Genomic DNA, 20,495 nt, shown 5'->3' with positions numbered 1-20,495 from the left:
TCTCTTCTTTTAGAAAATCATGATCCTTTTTTAACCACCCAAATTCTTTTGTCAAACTAGAAAGAAAGTTTTCAAGAGATGCATTTTTATCATGTTCAATTTCTAGTTGATCTTGTGCATTTTGTACGGAATCAAGTATTTCTTTTAAAGTAATAACATCATTTAAAATACTTACCTCCTTATTGTCATTTGTTGAAGCCATGAAGCACACATTCCTTGCAATCATGCAATCCTTTCCATCATCCGGCTCACATTCACTTTCATTGTCTTCATCGCATGTGGTGGTCATTCATTTCTTGCCTTCTCTCCTCTTGAATCGATTGTTTGGAGTAGGCTCATTGTTGAGTGGACAATCAAGACGAATGTGTCCAAGTTTCTTGTATTCGTAGCATCAGGGTTGATATGATCCGTCACCGAGCTCTTCTTTCTTCTTGAATGGAGGATAGGCTTTTCTAGCCTTCATGTTTCCCATATTCCTTTGCAAGAACTTGATTCTTCTTGTTAGGAAGGCTACCTCATCTTCCATATCTCCTTTCACTTCTTCGTCATCACCTACATTACAAGTAAAAGCAACACCTTTTCCTTTTTTCCATTTTATTTTCAATTTCGGGTGCTTTTGTTTTGAAAATCATTTCATGAGTTATCAAGGACCCTATTAGTTCATCTAGATTTAATGTGTTCATGTCCTTGGCTTCGGTGATTGCGGAGGTTTTGGATTCCCATGATAGAGGTAGGGATCTAAGGATTTTGGTTACTAAATCTCGGTTTGAAAATTGTTTCCCAAGTCCCCTTAGTCCATTGACTAAGTTAGTGAATCTAGTGTACATATTGGCAATGGCCTCATCGGGTGTCATTTGAAAAAGTTCAAATTGCCTAAATAGATGATTCATTTTAGATTCCTTAACTTGGTTAGTTCCTTCATGGGTAACTTCTAAGGTATCCCAAATTTCTTTAGCCGAATTCAAGTTTGAAACTCTATTGAATTCTCTGGGTGACAAAGCAGAAATTAGAGAATTTATGGCTTTGGCATTATAGTTTGAGGGTTGTTGTTCGGCTTCAGTCTATTCATTTAGATTTCTAGTGGGCAAGGTATATCCATTTTGAACGGCTCTCCAATTTTTGTAGTCTTGGGTTAAAAAGATTTTCATTTTGGATTTTCAGTATCGAAAATTTGTTCCATCAAAATAAGGTGGCCTAGTGTTTAAGTAACCTTCATGGTGTTGAGGGTAATTTGCCATTTTTAGGATATTTTCTCTATACCGGTTAGGGTTTTAAAAAAAATAGAGATGAAATTCTGATACTAATTGAAACATAGGTCTTGGGAACCAAGAGGGGGGTGAATTGGTTTTCACAAAAATTTATCCCATTTTAAATTCAAATATTAAACCAATTCAAATTCTCTTTGCTTGCTTAGTTTTTGGTTTGTTTCAATAATATCAAAAATGAAAACTAGAAATTCAACCAAAACATAAAAATGAAAGTGCAAGAAGGAGAAATAAACACACCGATGTATAGTGGTTCGGGTAAAATCCTACTCCACTCTTCTTGAGATCGTCCTCAAGGGTTTCCACTATTTGAGACCACCACGATGCCCGGCTCCGAGGCGATTACAATCCCAAGGGTATTAAATGAGGATGCCCTTACCACCTTTACACCAACTCTCCTTCTTCGCCGAGTTCTAAGCGCTTCTCCCTAGGGTATTAAAAATAGGATGCCCTAGCCACCTTTACAATGAAGAAAGAAGATTGCTATGCCTTCCTCTAAGGTTTGATGCACAATGAATTCCTCATGAATGGTCTATAAGATAACAAGTTGAAAGCCTCAATCCAAACTCAAAAGATTGCAAGTGCAAGGCAAGTTTTGACGAGAAAACAAGAGCTTAAGCCAAAATGGGTTGCAAGTGTTTTAAATGCCTAAGATGGTTTTTCCAATCATTCAAGAGAGATAAAAGAAACTCTTGAATGTGTATTTATAAGTCCAAATGAATATATGACCGTTTGGGGGTGGAGGTAACAAAAACACCCAAAAAAAATAATTTTCCGTTTGAAACACAACGACAATTTTTTTATGCGGTCAACATTCTCGAAGTTCCGACAACACTTCTCGGAGTTCAGAGAAAAACTCTCGAAATTCCGAGAAAACATATAGAGTGTAATATCTATACTTCCTGGACCGTTTCTCGGAGTTCCGAGAAATCGTCCAGAGTATAAATTATACTCCCTCGACCATTTCTCGGAGTTCCGAGCTCGGAGTTCCGAGAAGCCTAATTTCAGCAATTTCTAAGTTGTTTGAGCTGATTTTCTTTTGGGCTTTTGGAACTCTATTTTTATGATAATTTGGAATGTTATGAGGGTCCCAACATGTTGGTCCACCACACAAACATTCACTTAACCAATTGAGTTTAATATGGGGAGTGTTAGTCTTTTTGAAAAATATATTTTGAAAAGTTTGCCTTGACTTGGAAATCCAAAGAGAGAGGATGTACAACAAGTCTATGTATAGCTACACTTCTCTTTGGCCTTGGTCTTCATAGATCTTCCATTGTGTGCTTGCTTTGCTTGAGTGTGTTGATGTGAGCTCCACACTGATTGTTCTTCCAAGGTAAGTTTGTCCCATGTGGTCTCTAGCTCTTTTGACTCCTGTGTGGTACATTTTCAAGCATGTTCAAGTGATGTGATGGTTCCTTCGATGATCAACCTATCTTAATCACAACACTTCAAGGCGAATTGATTAGTATTCAAAAAATATAATCAATTTAGTTTAGAATCATCAAAAGAAGGTAGGAGGATAGACCCTTAGGCTTACAGAATCCTCCTTTATATTTTCGCACTTTTGTCCTCGTAGATAAGATTCTAATGTCATTTATGCTACAAAAGAATTTAATTCAGAAATTTGATAGAAACTTGGACACTTATATGGTCCACCTTTTTTTTCACTTTCCCATTATTTCTAAAAAGTGAACTCAAGTATTCCTTTACTGTCGTTGGCGTGAATGACATGTAGGGCTTGCACCATACACCCAAGTTACTAAGCAGTGTTGGAATTATTTTCACAATTTCGCATATATCTTGAAGAAATTTATGCAGTATGAGTTCAACCTTTACTTTGATCCGTGCAATGTCTTAACCTCTTAAGCTTTCTAGATGACCCATGTAACGAGCTTTTGATCAATTACTTTCAAACTAGATAGCTTTAAGCAACAAAGTGTAGAACACCCCTTGGACTTACTTGCTCGAGTAAAAAAGGCTACAAGTTAAGACTAGATAAAAAATAATTTATTCTTTCTTTTTTTTCCTTTTTCCTTTTCTTTTCCTTTCCTTTTCCACATTTCTTTCCTTTTTCACTTTATCATATAAAAGCTAACATTTTAATCTCGTCTCTTAATCAAATCTTTTATAAACAAGATTACTAAAGAAATCTAACCTATAAGTAGAAAGTGTTCTTTTTATTTTCTTAATTCCAAAATTAAAATATAGACTAATTTCTTTTCTTAAAACAGGATAAAAAATTTCTTTCCAAAAATATCTAGATATTTCTTTCTTTTGTAAAGATACTAAAAACAAAGAAAAAGAAAATATTCTACTTTAAACCATAAAATGAAACTCACAAATACGTTTTCAAAAAATACTAACCCCCATACTTGAATCATGCAGTGTCCTCAATGCATGTAAAAATAAAAATAAAAATAAGGACAATGAAGAGAGGGGTGTACCTTGAACTCTTAAGAAAGACTCGAGATCCATGACCTCTTCCAAATTAGACGATGGCAATTCAACAAAAGGCTTCAATCTTTGTCCATTTACTTTAAATATCTCATTATTGTTTGGATTTAAAACATCAATCACAGCATGGGAGAAAACTTTGTTCACCAAGGATGTACCATCCCAACGGGATCTTCACTTACCTGAAAAGATGTGCAATCTTGAATTGTAGAGAAGAACTTTTTCACTTTCTTGAAATATTTTCCTTAAAATATGCTTGTCATGAAAGGCTTTTGTCTTCTCTTTGTAGTTTTTTGCATTCTCATAAGCATCATTCCTTAACTCCTCCAACTTGGCAAGTTGAAGTCTTCTTTGATTACCTGCATCAGATAAATCAAAATTTAGTTTCTTAATAGCCCAAAAGCTTTATGTTCTAATCCAACCGGGAGATGACAAGCTTTTCCATACACAAGGCGATAAGGAGACTGACAAAGATCAGTCTTGAATGTTGTCCTATGAGCCCACTACGCATCCACTAATCTAATGGACCAATCTTTTCTATTTGGATTAACTGTCTTCTCTAAAATTTGCTTAATTTGCCTATTCGAAGCCTCCACTTGGCCACTCGTTTGGGGATGATAAGAGATAGCCAACTTATGAGTGATCCCATATTTCTTCATAAAAGCTTCAAAAGGTCTATTACAAAAATGCTTTCCCCTATCACTAATTATGGCACGAGGTGTACCAAAGCGCGAAAAGATGCTGTCTTTTAAAAACTTGACCACCACCTTGTAGTCATTGGATTTGCAAGTAATGGTGTCAATCCACTTGGGAACGTAATCTACTCCTAAAAATATTTACAAATTCTCAAAAAAATTAGGAAATGGACCCATAAAATCAATACCCCACACTTTAAAGATTTTGACCACTAAGATCAGGTTGAGGGGCATCATGTTCCTCTTTGTAACTCTACCTAATGACTGACAAGACCTACAAGCTGTACAAAACTCAAAAGCATCCTTAAAAAGATTTGGCCAATAGAAACAACACTGTAAGACTTTGTGGGCGGTTTTCTTTGCACTAAAATGGCCACCACATGCTTAATCACGGCAAAATGATAGGATTGAGTATTACTCATGATCGGGCACACAACGTCGGACAATTTGATCCGAACAAGTCTTGAACAAGTAAGGGTCATCCCGAAAGCGATATTTGTCTTGGTTAGACCAATGATCCGGTGTCGCACCTGTAACCAAATAATTCACAATATCCGCATGCCATGGTTCACTAGAAATAGCCAACAATTGCTCATCAGGAAAATTCTCAGTAATTTGACCTTCGTCATCCTTTGCATCAGGTAGTCTAGACAAATGATCGGCAACCAAGTTTTCCGTACCTTTTTATCTCTAGTTTCCAAATCAAACTCTTGAAGAAGTAAAACCCACCTAATGAGGCGAGCTTTTGCATCTTTCTTTCCTACGAGGTACTTAATTGCCGAATGGTCGGTATAAATTATCACAAGTAATCCAATCAAGTAGGAACAAAATTTCTCAAGTGTAAACACAACCGCTTAAAACTCTTTTCTGTAGTGGTGTAGTTGAGTTGTGCATCATTAAGAGTCCTACTTGCATAATAGATTACATGCGGTAATTTATTAATTCATTGACCCAAAACAACTCCTATTGCAAAGTCAGAAGCATCACACATAATTTCAAATTGTTAGGTCCAAATGGGTGCTTGGATAATAGGAGCCGTAGTGAACTCTTTTTTTAAACACTCAAAAGAATCCAAACATTCTTTGGAAAACTCGAATTTTTTATCCTTTGCTAACAAATTGGTTAGAGGCCTAGCAATTTTAGAAAAATCTTTTATAAATCTCCGGTAAAAGCCCAAATGACCCAAAAATGATCGGATATCCTTCACACTTTTGGGCGGTGGAAGATGGACAATGAGATCCACCTTGGCTTTATCAACCTTAATTCCTTCGTTTGAAATCACATGTCCTAGAACTATGCCCTCTTTTACCATAAAATGACACTTTCCCCAATTGAGGACAAGGTTCTTTTCCCTACTCCTTTCTAAGACCAACTTCAAGTGATGTAAACATCGGCGTAAGTGGAGCCATGCATAGAAAAATCATCCATAAATACCTCTAAGGTCTCCACCATATCCAAAAAGATACTCATCATTCATCTTTGGAAGGTTCCCAGTGCATTTCATAACCCAAAAGACATACGTATATAAGCAAACGTTCCAAAGGGGCATGTGAATGTCATTTTCTCTTGATCTTCAGGAGCTATGGGAATTTGGTTGTAACTGGGATATCCATCTAGAAAACAATACTACTCATGACCCGCGAACCTTTCTAACATTTGATCAGTAAAAGGCAAAGGAAAGTGGTCCTTCCAAGTAGCGGCATTAAGCTTTCGGTAGTCAATACAAACCCGCCGCCCCGTTTGAATACGAGTAGGTATGAGTACATTGGTGGTGGATTGTATAACGGTGACTCCCGACTTCTTAGGCACTACTTGGACGGGACTTACCCATTGGCTATCCGAGATGGGATATATGATCCCATTATCAAGGCATTTTAAGATCTCTTTTTGGATGGCTTCCTTCATCACAGGATTAGCCCTTCGTTGAGGTTCCCTTGAAGGTTTGGAACCCTCAATGATGTTGATATGGTGTTGCACAATCGAAGGGCTAATTCCTTTGATGTCGGCCATTGTCTAACCTATGGCTTCCTTATTATCTTTTAGCAATTTAATGAGTTCCTCCACTTGAGTAAAGGTTAGGTCCACGGCACTTATTACAGGCAATGCACAATTATCACCCAAAAAAACATAACATAAATTAAAAGGCAAGGGCTTCAACTCCAGCTGTGTTGCCTCTTCAATTGATGGCTTTAGAAGAGATGTTGCTAGGGGTCCGATGGGCTCCATGTTTTGGATGGCCAAGACATCAGAAAAGAAATCACCTCCTCCATCATCTCCAAGTTCGCTCAAGCATTCTTGAAAACCTGCATCAAAATCGATTTCAAAATTTATAATGATATCGTCAGAAAAGGAATGCGACAGATTGATTTCTTTATAAAAATTGGGTTGCTTATCTAGTCGAAAAACATTGAAATCTACTGATGTATTCCCAAAAGTCAATTTCATTAGGCCATTCCTACAATTAATTAAAGCGTTGTTAGTAGCAAGAAAAGGCCTACCAACGATGCTAGGAATTTGATCATTGATATTAGCAACGTACTCCGTATCTAACACAATAAAATCTATGGGAAACAGAAAATCTCCTACTTTAACTAACTCATCCTCAGCCATCCCTTTGGGTGTCTTAATTGATCTATCCGCCAATTGAAGCATGACGGTGGTTGCTTTGAGGTCTCCTAATCCTAATCGTTTAAATACAGAAAAAGGCAAGAGATTTACACTCGCACCCAAATCCAAAAGGCCATGTTTAATATTTGTGTTACCAATAGTGCAAGAAATAGTACATCCTGGGTCCTTATACTTAGCCACCATCTGTTGAGACAAGATGGAACTTATGTTTGCGGCCAAGAAAGCCTTCTTGGGCACATTAGTTGTGTGCTTTTTGGGTACACAAGTCTTGAAGCACTTTAGCATAAGTAGGAACCTGTGAAATCGCATCTAACAAAGGAATATTAATTTGCACTTGTTTAAACATATTTAAGATCTTTTTTGTTGCAGCCACCTTCTTATTATTACAAGGTCTCCTTGGAGCCTTGGGCACATATTCCTTTTTAGGTGGTGAAACTGCTTGCTCTTCAGTTACCTTTTCGGGTTCTGCAGTTGAACTTGTGTGAGGAGAACCACTACTTACTTCTTCGGGTGTATCATGATGATCTTTAGAGGGTTCAGATCTGACCTCCTCCTAGTGATAATCTCGGCCACTCCTTAAAGCATACACCGCATTGCATTGGTTGGAGGGCTCTTGTGGCGGCGGAACCGGTTGAATGGCATTCAACTGATTTGGCGGTTCCTATGGATTCACATTCACATTCATGTTTCTTGAATTAGGAACGGGTTAGCTTGGCATTTGTTATTATGCGAAGGTTCCGAACCTTCACACAATAACAGCATCTTACCCTTTTCCCACTCATGCAAAGTCGTGGTGAGTTGAGAAATTTATTTCTCCATGTTGTGTTGGCTTGTCATGAAGGTAGTCAAGAGAAGTTCCATATTCTTCTCCAAAGAAGCTATGAGGGCCGATTCCCCTTGTTTTTTAAAACCCAGTGGTTGCTGACTTGAAACATTATTTAAAATTGACTTTTGAAATGATGGGGGTGTGGCTAGAGGTGGCCGAACATAAGTGGAAGGAAAGGTGGGCCTAGGTTGGCCAAATTGGTAGCTCCCTTGGCTCCAAGACAAATTGGAGTGATTTCTCCATCCAGGATTGTAAGTGCTACTATATAGGTTATTTGTAAACAAAGCACTTGCATTTTCAGTAGAATTACCAAACGTTAAAAATTTGGGGCACTCTTCCATGACATGGTCAGGAGCTTGGCACCAATTGCATATTGGGACACTTTGTATAATTTGATTTACTTGTGCGGATCCCTTTACAACTATTGCCTCAAGCCTTTTGATAAGACTATCTAATTGGGCCTCCTTTGCCACCATACCCTCAATAAAGAATCCCTTTCTTGATGTGGCCCTTTCACTTTCTTGAGTTGATTCTCGCTCAGAGGTCTTTTCTGCCAAATCAAGTAAGAAGTTTCAAGCTTCGTCTTCATCTGTGTAGGATGTGAATCATGTAGGGCACATGGACTCTAATAGTTGTTTGGTTTGATAATCAATGCCCTCGTATATGATTTGGCACAAGTGCCACGTATCTAAACTGTGGTGAGGACATTCTTGGAGTAGATCTTTGAATCTCTCCATAAATTTTGAAAACGACTCATGAGGCTTTTGCCTAAATTGAAGAATATCATTTCTTAGTTTGTTAGTTTTATGTGAAGGAAAAAACTTTTTAAGAAACGTTACTGTAAACTCCTCCCATGTGGTGATGGAGTTTGTGGGCAAACCATAAAGCCATTTTTGGGCTCCCTCCTTGAGTGAGAAGGTGTTGAACCTCAACTTTACCGCATCATCAGTAAGTTGTTGTAATTTAATTAAAGCTCATACCTTTTCAAACTCTCGTAAAAATAAATAGACATCCTCAAATGGGAGCCCATGAAAGTGAGGGAGCATCATAGTAAATTACGATTGTCACTCAAAATTATTGCCCTGAGCAGTTGGCAATCGATTACAAGAAAGTTGTGCTGCCAGGCAGGGTAGAAACGATCGCGAAGGAATTTTGGAACTTCCTCTTTCGCCATGGCAATTGGAATTGGTTGAATGTCCATCTCTGTTTCTGATCGAATTACTCCCTCCAAATGGTTGACGGAGTTGCGCACCCAACCTGCACCCAACCTGCACTCATACTCAAAAGATAGCCAAGTTAGAAAAAAAATAGCAAAAAAACCAAAGTAAACAAACAAATTGAAATACAAGTGTGGCAACCGAAGAGGGGGGGTGAATTGATAAATTTAAAATTTTTGCCTTAAATACAATGGTGTGTGAGATTAATCCTAGATTATTCTAACCCTTGTTCAAATATGCTTGGTTGAAAATAAAGAATGATATAATATCAATTTTAAGCCATTTATATCTAACCCTTGTTCAATTAAACATAAACACAAGTAAGGTTAGAGATTACCAATCACCACATGCAAGAAGAGGGCAACCAAGACAAGAAGAAACACCATGATTTATAGTGGTTCGGTCTATCAACAAGACCTACTCCACTCTTCCAAGTTTGGCTTCTTGGGTACTCCACTAATGTTGAGATTCCACACGCCGAATCTCCAAGCGTTTACAAACGACTTCTCCACCTCCGAGGGGACAAACCCTCTAGCTCCGGATCGGAGTCCCTCTTAAAATCAAGCTTCTCTTTTCAAGGCCGAAGCGAAAACCCCTCTCCACAATGTTGATTCACCTTTCTTACCGGCCTGAATCGGAGACCCTCAATACAATGAAGAACAAAGAAAAGGAAAAACTCTCTTAGCCTCTTAATTGGCTTGATACAAAGATAATAGCTCACAAAACTCTCCAAAAAATTAAGCAATTTAAAGCCCTATGGAGATCTTCTTCAAGTACGGAAATTGCAAGTTCAAAGCTCTTGAAGAAAACTAATGGATTTGAAGGTTTAAGCTCAAATGAGGTTTTCAATAAGTCCAAAAGTCTTTTAATCCATGATAAAACAACATATTTATAGCCCACAATGAGTCATGACCGTTTGGGGGTAGTTTGGGCAAGAAAAGACAAAAAACAGGTCGAAAAAGCAACTAGCCGTTATGCCCCAACGGCTAGTTTCTCGCACCGTGGCGGTCGATCGGGGTAGGTCGGTCGACCTCTGAGTGTCATCTGGAATTTAAAAAAAAAAATTTTTTTACTGCCCCGGTCGACCGGGGCTCGGCGGTAGCCCGCCACTGGTTTGTTGTTTTAGCACAGTGCATATTTTTAGCCCAATTTGTAAAAATTGTATCTCCGTCATTTCTCTTCGGATTTTAAAGTTCTTATACTCTACGAATATTAGAAGAATGAGAGCTATCTGTTAAAAATATTTTTAAAAATATTTAAAAATGTTTTGAACCATTAAAATCAGTTTTAAGTTGCTCTTTTTACAATTCAAGTACTAATGTCATTCTTTTTCATTTGTAACCTTTGGTTGGCACTTGGGCTTTGGTTCCTTGGGCTGTGGACTTTTGTTTTACTATTATTTAACACATTTGAAAATGGGTTTCCATGAAATACAAATAGGTTTCATGTTTGGTTTTGATTGAGGTTTGAAAAGCACTTTGAAATGCAAAAGCACTTGGAAAAGATCTTCAATACAATCCATAAAGTTAAACTACTTAGCACCTTCATCGTATTGGCTTCAAAGGTCTTCCTTAGGCTTTTGGCTTATAAGTGAACACTTGAGAATGCTTTGGTACATGTGACTTCTCTTCTTGAATGAATCTTCACTTTTGAGGCATGAGAAGGTCACCAACACTTTGTTCAACTTCAAGCTCCTCTTGGCATATTCTAGGCATGCTTGTGGGATCCTCAACTTGAGCTCTATGCTTAGACATTTTCCAAAGACGGTTCCTCCAATGTGTGCAAGCTCACTTTGTTCCTTTGTGCATGTTGATCCTCAAGCCATGTGTTGTGTTGTATTGTGTCCTGGCAATATGACATGTGTAGTTCCTGTCTAAGACACAACACTCGAAGACAACACATTAGTCCATAAAGACTAATCAATTTGGGTTTGCTAGCATCTAAACAAGAAGCAAAAGGTAAATAGTTGAACCCTTGGGCTAACACAAATAATTAAAACTAAAAGAAAAATAAGAATCACTTCGAATAATACAAGAATTAAAGTAATCTAACTCTTCCCCGGCAACGGTGCCAAAAACTTGATTGTGATATTATAAATAACCGTAAGTGCACAGATCGCATGTAGATACGGGTCGAACTCAAGGAAGAGCTTATCGTGATTTCTACTCTTATACTATTTGGAAAATAAACTTAAGATATATTGTTGCCTGGAATGTGCTCAGGATTTTCGTGGACTACAACCTCGGATTAAACAATATATTTAAATTTATAAACTCAATAGATACGGATCGAAAACAATGAAGAAACGATTACAAATTCAATCCTTATATTTAGGCAAAATTAACCAATATCGAAAGGATTTCTATTAATTAATTATCTAACCTAATTAGAAAACCAAAATCTAAAAGCCTAAATTGATTAGAAAATTCGATTCAAAAACTACTCTAAAGTGAATTGGAAATTGATTGCAAAAGTAATTAGAAATTGAATTTGAACCTTAATTCAATTAAAAGATTACTTAGGGCTCAAATCCACCATGGGTTTGGATTCGATAATTAATCAAACTAATTTTTGTATTGAATTGTATATTTAATAAATCCGGTCAATGGGAAATAAGATCAATTGATGTCATTACCCATGAGTAATTTATCAAACACACACTCCAATATTAAAGAATATAAATGAATTTATAATTTTTCATCAACAATTATTCATATGAAAGGATAAAATCCAATGGCATGAATAATTGGGAATCCATTATTATAAAGCCCTATATATGATGTTATTTCATACCATTGAATTTAAATAATAATCTTTCTCCTTCCCCATGGCTTCGTCTAAACCCTAGAGGGGGGTGAATTGGTTAATTTAAAAAAATTTCCTTAAGTAAAAGGGTGTGTGAGATTAATCCTAGATTGTTCTAACCCTTGTTCAAATATGCTTAGTTGAAAATAAAGAATGAGATATTACCAATTAACGCAATTTATATCTAGCCCTTGTTAATATAGATTAAAAATAAATACAAAGGGAAAGAAGTTACCAATCACCAAGTGCAAGGAAAGGAGAAGAAGAGACACACCACAAGGAACACAAGATTTATAGTGGTTCGGTCTATCAACAAGATCTACTCCACTCTTCCAAGTTTGTCTCCTTGGGTACTCCACTAATGGTGAGATTCCACACCTCGAATCTCAGACACGTACAAATACTTCTCCGCTTCCAAGGGAACAAACCCTCTTTGCACAACGCCTTCGAGGGAACACACCCTCTTACCTCCGGATTCACCTTTGTTACCGGGTCGAACCGTAGACCCTCTTACAGTATTAAGATTCACCTTTCTTACCGGGCCGAATCAGAGACCCTCAATACAAATGAAGAACAATAATGAAAAACTCTTAATACCTCTTGATAGGCCGATTACAAAGATGGTAGCACACAAATCTCTCCAAAAGAATAAGAAAATGAAAAAGCCCTATGGAGATCCTCTTGATAAATGCAAATGCACTAATTAAAGCATAGAAGAGGAGAAAACTAAAAACCTTAGATTTGAAAGTTAAAGGGTCAAATAGAAATGAAATAATTTGCCAAAAGGTTGTTTAGTTGGTTATAGAAAGGGTATAAATAGCCCATACAAAGAAATGACCGTTTGGGAGCAAAACAGTAAATAACTGGCCGAAAAAGAACTAGCCGTTTGAGCCTCAACGTCTACTTTTCATTACCGGCGCGGTCGACTAAGGTGTCATGGTCGCACGCCCTATCGGGCGCTCTCTTTTTAATTTTGAAATTTCTTACCGTCGCGGTCGACCGAGCCTATCACGGTCGCTTGCCGAGAGCTTTCTGGACTTTTTATTTTTATCTAGATCCCTATCCGCGGTCGTCCGGCCCTATGGCGGTCAACCGGCCCCGACCATGCTGGATTGCCTATGGATTTCCAGAAGCACATATGCAGTAGCCCGGGATGACCCGGTCAACCGGCCCGCTAAATTTTCATAGGTGCTGGATTTCTAGCGACCTTACCGCAGTCTCCCGGGGAATCCCTGTCGATCAGCCCAACTTTGAAATCTTGTTTTAAATATTGAAACTCTAGGGCTTGGGCCATGGTCTTTGGGCTTTTGTCCAAGGTTGTCAAACACATTTTGGGGAGTGTAGATGATTTTAAAAGATGCCAAATTTGTTTATGAAAAACATTTTGAAAACCTTTTTTGAAAGTGCAAATACATTTTACAAGAGGACTCTAATACAATCTAAAAATAGTATAACCTTGAGTCTTCTTGGATTGCTTGGCTCCTCAGCACTTTCTTGGACATCCTAGACTTGTGAGAGAACTCTTTAACTTTCTTTGGGTCTTGTGACTTCCTCCATTCTTTGAACATCTTCAATGGTCCATGAGGTGGTCACCAGTGCTAGTTCATCTCCAAGCTTCTACTGGCACTTTGCTAGGCAAGCTTGTGAGATCTTTGAGTTGAGCTTTTGACTTGAACATCTTCTAGGGATGATGTCTCCAATGTATGTGCAAGCTCCTTGGTTCATTGTGTATGTCGATCAGCAAGCCATGTGTTGAGTTGTGTTGTATAATGGCGATATGACATGTAAAGTTCCTGTCTAAGGCACAACACTACAAAACAACAAATTAGTCCATGAAGACTAATCAATTTGGATTTGCTAGCATCAAAACAAAAAGGTAAAGGTGAATAGTTGAACTCATGGGAACCCTTGGGCTAATAGAGAGAGCAAGAGAGGAGAGTGATAGCATTTATAGAGTTGGGTTGAGAGAATTGCCTAGTTTAAGCCTAGGGAATAAAGGGTTGTGATAAATTTTTGAGATCCAATTTGAGGGTAGGATGGGATGCTTCTTCTCTGTTTTTTTTTTTAATTTAGCAAATATCCAATTACATGTAAAGAGAGATCCTCACAAAATATCAAATCAAGAGTCCAAAAACACTCTCACTTTCCTCTTCTAGCAAAACCGACCCACCTTGTTTCTCTTCTTCTTATTTTTTTCAGCTAATGTATTTTTCCTTAAACATAGCACTTATAACTTTTTTGGGTTATCTATAAAACATAGAAAAGAGAGAAAAACTTTCCCCAAATATCCCCTCTTTCAAAATATGGCACAAATTTTTTTTCTTTTGGAAAAAGATACCTCCCAGTAGTTGGGAAAAAAATCCAAATCCTAATATAACAGGTCATTCAACTTTCCCATAGTGATGATGAGTGGGATCAAAGAAGAGGAAATCAATCTTTCTAAAAGTGAACAATAGAAAGAGATTTCCATATTTTTCTTAGACGTAGCTAAAAATAATAATCTAAATCCTTGAGTTGCCGAAAGCTTAGTTTTAGAAATGGAAAGAGTTCCACGATTTTCAAAAATATAGATCACTACTTTTGCTTGCCCAAAACGTGCATAAGATCGGGATTAAATGTAGAAATAGAGAATTTGAGGAAACTCCCTTCGAGAGAAAATAGTTATTTCAGTGGAGAGGAGAGGAATTAGGGAAATAGCCCAACGAAATAGGGAGGATGAGACAAAATAGGGAAATAGCTAAATCGATGGAGGGTGGGAGAGACAAATTAGGGGAATAGAGAGAGAAAGAGTATGGTCGGCTAAGAGAGAGAGAGAGAGACATTTGGGAGAGAGAGAAAATAGGAGAGAAGAGAGAGAGAGAGTGTTGCACAATCTTGGGTTGATCCAACCGTCCATTTCTTATTCTCGATTTTTGCTACCAAGATAAAGAAGGATAGCTAAATCGTTGGGGGAGAGAAAAGTAAGAGAGAGAAAAAACCAAGGTGTCCCTACCCTTTGAATAAATTGTAACAATGCCACAATTATTTGCAAATGGCTAATCTACCCCTCCATGTAATAAACACAAACAATTATATTTGCCTCCTCTCTTATATCATTTCCAATGAACGATCTGAGCCATCCATTTGACAGTCCATCATGTAAATTAATTGCACCCCTAAACTGTTCCAATGAGATGATCCGAACCATTGAATTATTGGGCCAATCTGTGAATTTTGACTTTACCAATGGTCACCTCTTGAACCATTTTTGTTGGCTGATCTAAACCATTCAAACGATGGGCCAAAATACAAAGTAGTTGTACCCCACAACTTATTTCCCAAAGCTTATCCAAGCCAACCAATTGGTGGGCCATAAGATGATCTTATCTCTCCAAATGATGGAAAATACTTTAATCTTCAACCTTCTTAGTTCCATTTTTCATGAAAATTCAAGAATAACCCCGAAACACCAAAAACACACAAAATACCTTAGTAGTACAGCTCTAAACATAAAATATGCATGCTTTTCCTACCTACAATTCACACATAATGTGCTCATCAGAGTCACCAGAGGGTAGTACTGGAGTGTTTGGACAAACCTTCGAGGTCAATAGCCATACCCAACATGGAATTCTCCACCTATTTAATAGGATAACTGTAAGCCCAATGGTTTCCACCTTAGCATTCCCATTTTATTTTGATGATTCCAATACACAAGTGATTTATGATCACTAATGTGTTTAATTGTCTAAGTTGTAGATCACATTGGTGCTAAGACAACATTGCTTGGATTGAGGCCAAGAAGCACTCATTGGACTACTTCATGAAGGCCAAAGACATCAAAATCCAAGACAAATGAAGACTTGAAGAATCCATTGAAGATCAAGTTATATTAGATTGTATTAAGATCCAATCTTAGTTTTAGATTTGAAAGGCATAATTAAGTAAATAAACACACACCCTAAAAATATAAGTGATTGTATTTGTGGAGTTCCAACACCTTGGAACCCTCATAGCAATCCCATCTTGGTGTTAAGTTAGAAGCCCAAAAACATAAATGAAAATCTACTCAGACATAGGCTTCTCGGAACTCCGAGAGTTTTTCTCGGAACTCCGAGAAATGGTCCAGTGACATTTTTTCATCTTCTGTTTGAATTCCCGGAACTCCGAGATTTTTTCTCGGAACTCCAAGAACACTACAACGGTCGGAAAAATGGCCGTTGGGAATTTTGCTGGAATTACCACAATGCCATTGAACGGTCATATTTTGGTTTTCCTATATATATGGGCATTCCAAACATTACCATTATCAATCCTAACATTCTAAAAACCTACTTGAACATCTTTAAAGTGAATCAAACTTGTTTATGCCTCTCATCATCTAAGATTAGGATTCAGATCTATAGGCTATATTTGTACATCTTCTGCAAAGTTGTAAACCCTTGTGAGGGATTTTTGTTCTTTCTTTCTTATTCAAGAAATTGTATTCGGGCGAGTGTTCGGAGAAGCGTAGCCCACTCTCCGTGGTGAGGATTGCCACCAAGGTTAAAGGTGATCGGAATTTGTAATCGGCACTGATCTTCGCCGAAGTTAAGAAGATCTCTTAGTGAAGCCATCAACGGGTCTTTGTTGGTGGAGTGGAGTAGGCCTCGCATTTTGAGGACCGAACCACTTTAAATCTTGGGTGCACTCTCTCTTGAACTCTAGCTCTTTACTTTGCATTGCACCTCTAGATTTAACTTGTGTGCTTGAATTTCATTTTGATCTCTTAATTTCCAATTTAGGTTTGAGTTTTCAAAAGATTAAAACTTGTTAGAAACCTAATTAATTCTCACTCCTCATAGTTGCCGTACTAGGGACCACCCTTGGAATTTCAATAACATCTACGGTTTTGGTCAGAGCAGTAGGCATAGAAAAATACGTGGCCAGGTGGATTTGATAAGATGTTTATCAAAAAGATTTCACAAAATAAGTTTTGAAATGGTTTTAGCAAATGCATTTGCGAGCCGACACTGCTTGACTGAAAGGTATACCATAAGTGAGCCCAGGAGGTAGTTAATGTCCACTCCCCGTAGGACTCAACATGATAGATGTGGACTTAGAGAAAGGACTTGAACATTTGAGGTGATTAGCGGTATGATGATTTGACGGTTATCTTCAGGGTTACATCTCGATGGAGGCTACTGACTCAATGCGAATGGAGCATTAGCTATGGAGCAATAATCGCAGTGGGGCCCACTTGTGGGTTCTACAAGATCTACTGTTATACCTACTACGATCCCACTCACAACTCGAATGACGCATTTACATCTATTGGATAGAAGTCCCACATTTATTGGTTCGCAGATGAATTATTTTTGTGGCATTTGATACAAAGGGAAAGATTTACATAGTTCTAATGGTGTATACACACGATGGGACGCAATGGGAATACCAATTTAGTTAAATGTTAAGTAAAGGGTATTTTGAAAATTATAGAAAAATATGGATGGAGCTTTTATCCCATTTGATTGGAGGAAATATGTTTATTTAATTAAAAAATTAAATAAATAATTGTAAGTTTAACTTATAGACTCATTTTACTAAAACAGTCATAACTTACTCACCTATTTGCCAAAATTAATGTGTAAGTACTCGTTTAGAATAACTTTGAAAGATCTACAACTATGTAGTTTATAATTATTTCTAATTAGGCCATTTACTTATCCAAAAAGGAAGTCAAAATTTGACCTACAGCTTTATAGCTGGAAAGTAGACAAAGGAGGGAGTGTAGGACATATTTTATGGATTATTTTTAGTCAATAAAGCAACCCATATTTTCTATTGGAAAACCGCCCAATTTAGGGCTTTCTAAACGTCTAAGAATTTCTAAAATATTTCCCACATTGTTTGGTTTCTATTTTGACAAAAGTAAACTAGCTTGTTTCCAAATTAGAAGCTCCCAATTTTGACTACTTTCCTTATTTTTTGGGAATTCTCTAAAAACTTTGGATTGTATCAAAGGCAATTCAAATCTCTATAAATACAAGACAAATTAATAGAGGTTTTTAAAGCTCTTTCGTAATCCATGTGTTGGAAATTGAAAGACACACACACAAAAATTTGTCCCCTTTGTTCTCTCTTTATTCATCAACTAGTTTTGAGTTTTTGAAGTCAAAGGCATTCATCAAACTAATCTCCATTGTTCTAAACAATAATTTCGATATTATAATCTGATTAAGATCAGATTATAAGGTAAACAAAGAGTTGTTTACAAGATCCTTTGTGCAAGAAAATGAATCCTTCGATTTAACTTGCGGTTTCGCGTCGATTAGATCGCCGTCGAATTTTTGAGTAGTGTATCAAGCGGACGAGTTCTTTTCTACAGCAACTAAAGGTATTTATATTTATGTTTATTAGATTAAAATAAAATCAATTAGTCCCTAGAAATCCTGGGTTAGAGCAAACTTTTTGTTCTACACGGTTTATTCTTCCACAACATGTAGCGATTTTGCTCGGGGTTTTCCAACTTGTCTAACACCGCATTTATTTGGTTGCTTATACGAATTAGTTTCGCGGCATTGGATGCATTGAAAGGATATACACAATGTATATAGTGTATATGCACAATGGGATACGTTGGGAATACCAAAATGGTTAAGTATTAACCGTAAGGGTATTTTGGGAATATCATAAATTATATTGAATCTTTAATCCTATTGGATAGGATTGGATTTCATTAATTTAATCGGGAATTAAATATGAAACGAAATGGGAATTTGAATTGGATAAGTGGACACACATGGGATGAATTTGGGTGGGACCCATGTCCACACACCCCATGTGGTGTGCCATTATCAATTTGGAATTCAAATAATATTTAGAATATTATTGCTTGATTTGTTTTTCCAAATTAAAGCAACACATGTGGTGAAATTGGAAAGAGAGAGAAAGAAAGAATCAACAAACAAAATTGAAAACTTGGGAACCACATGGGGCAACCAACGGTTTCTTAGGTAGCAAGCAAAGCTACCTTAGACGTCTCACATGGGTTTCCATATGTGGGGTTGCTTGCTTCGTCATTTGGAGCTTCCAATTGTGGCTAGTTTTCTTAGTTTTTTGGATTTCTCTAGAAACTTTGGATTGTGCATATGAAAATTGAAAACTCTATAAATACAAGACATATAGCTGGAGTTTTATATAGCTCTTCCATAATTCCATGTGCTAGAAATTGGTAGAGACACCACAAAGTCTTTCTCCTTTTCTTCTCCTTCAATTCTATCAACTAGTTGTGTCTTTTCTAGATCAAAGACAAATATCCAACCAAGATCCATTGATCTAAATACATATTCCCATATTATAATCTGATTTATTCTCTCTTTCTCTCTCTAGCTCTGTCTCTCTCTCTCTTACTCTCTCTCTCTAGAAATTTCAAGAAAACCCTAGATTATGAAGAGAGGTCTTCCCTATTTGTAGAGTTTGAGGCTGAATTTTACCCCCTTAAGTTACTTTGACAGCCCCCTTACCAATGTCTTGCCTTGTTACTTTGTTGAATAAGAAGTGGTATAAGCGAAGAAGTGCTAATGGAAGATTAGTGGAGGCCATGGTTTTAAATTTTGACCGAAATCAGAAATTTCGGACCGGACCGAAACAGAAATTTCTCAAAATCCCATTTTTCGCTAAATACCAAATTTCGAGTTCAAAATTTTGATTCGAAATTTCGTTTTTGGGACATTTAAAAAAAAAAATTGTTACAAAATTTCAAAAATTTGAAATTAATTAAATACTCTTTTTAATTTCTTACCAAAGTTATTCCTTGGCTTGCCTAAACTCACCGCCCTTCTTATGCTAATGTATAGGTTAGGTAGTTATCGGGCTAATACACTCCCTTTTTGCAGTACCATTATGACTAGGCTCGTCCTATTACGTCATTTTGGTCCGATTTCGATGAAAGTTTGTAGAGACCTTATTGAGATCCTAAGCTGCCCTAGGATGATGATCTTAAGGGATTTTTATTCAAACGTGATGATTTAGGGTTCTGTCAAAATGGGGTGTCTACAAAGTCAGATGTGGTTAGGGCCTTAGGGGTAAGAAGATTCGATGATTATCTTCAGGGTTTCGTCTCGATGGATGCCACTGACTCAATGCGATTGTGGTTTTCGAACTACGAAGCAACATCGCAGTGGGGCCGACCATAGGGCTCTGCAGGATTGATCGTTGGATCCCTGCAACGATCCCACTCCTAACTCGAATGACCATTATGTCTCTATTAGATATGGTCCCGCATTTATTTGATTGTACAGACAAACTTGTTTCGTCACATTTCATGAAAGGGAACGGATATCATGTGTATGCACACTATGAGACACATTGGAATACCAAATTGGTTAACTGTTAACCAAAGCGGCACTATAGGTATTATATATTGATTGGATGGACCTTTCTTCCCATTGGATGGGATTTATTTATTTAATTAGAAGAATTAAATAAGTATTTGATTGTAACCCTATTGGACAAAATTACATGTTGTGGGCAAGTAGGAGATTGTTATAGTTAGTGCCCTAAACAATGGAATTTCGTCCAACCCTATGGAATGGTTTTTTCATGGGGCCCACTCTCTTGGAAAAATGTGCATAGGGGGTTC

General features: G+C 37.2%; 1 protein-coding gene and 1 non-coding gene across 2 annotated transcripts; one reads left to right on the top strand and one right to left on the bottom strand.

The window, feature by feature from the left end:
* Positions 1-391: 391 nt before the first annotated feature.
* On the bottom strand, positions 392-7,228 carry LOC143888286 (uncharacterized). Its single transcript, XM_077392662.1, has 4 exons — positions 6,515-7,228; positions 4,948-5,047; positions 3,905-4,081; positions 392-552 (listed from the first exon to the last, which is right to left on the bottom strand). The coding sequence occupies exons 1-4, from the start codon at positions 7,226-7,228 to the stop codon at positions 392-394; spliced, it is 1,152 nt and encodes a 383-aa protein (XP_077248777.1).
* A 1,333-nt stretch (positions 7,229-8,561) lies between these two features.
* On the top strand, positions 8,562-8,668 carry LOC143846270 (small nucleolar RNA R71). The gene has a single exon (XR_013234731.1). It is a non-coding gene; the product is annotated as a small nucleolar RNA R71 (small nucleolar RNA).
* Positions 8,669-20,495: the final 11,827 nt, after the last annotated feature.

This window comes from Tasmannia lanceolata, unplaced genomic scaffold, assembly GCF_043159265.1.
Source record: "Tasmannia lanceolata isolate RefF3 unplaced genomic scaffold, GAP_Taslan_0.1 ptg000002l, whole genome shotgun sequence".
NCBI lineage: Eukaryota > Viridiplantae > Streptophyta > Magnoliopsida > Canellales > Winteraceae > Tasmannia > Tasmannia lanceolata.
The sequence above is the reverse complement of the archived record's forward strand: the minus strand, read 5'-3'. Positions and strand labels throughout refer to the sequence as shown.

Excerpts from the sequence above, each read along its gene's own strand:
- LOC143888286 (XM_077392662.1), bottom strand. The coding sequence starts at position 7,228 with ATGGTGGCTAAGTATAAGGACCCAGGATGTACTATTTCTTGCACTATT. Across the intron at positions 5,048-6,514 it reads GTGATAATTGTGCATTGCCT|GATGACGAAGGTCAAATTAC; the intron begins GTAATAAGTGCC and ends CCTGATGCAAAG. Across the intron at positions 553-3,904 it reads AAGATTGCACATCTTTTCAG|GTGATGACGAAGAAGTGAAA; the intron begins GTAAGTGAAGAT and ends CTTGTAATGTAG.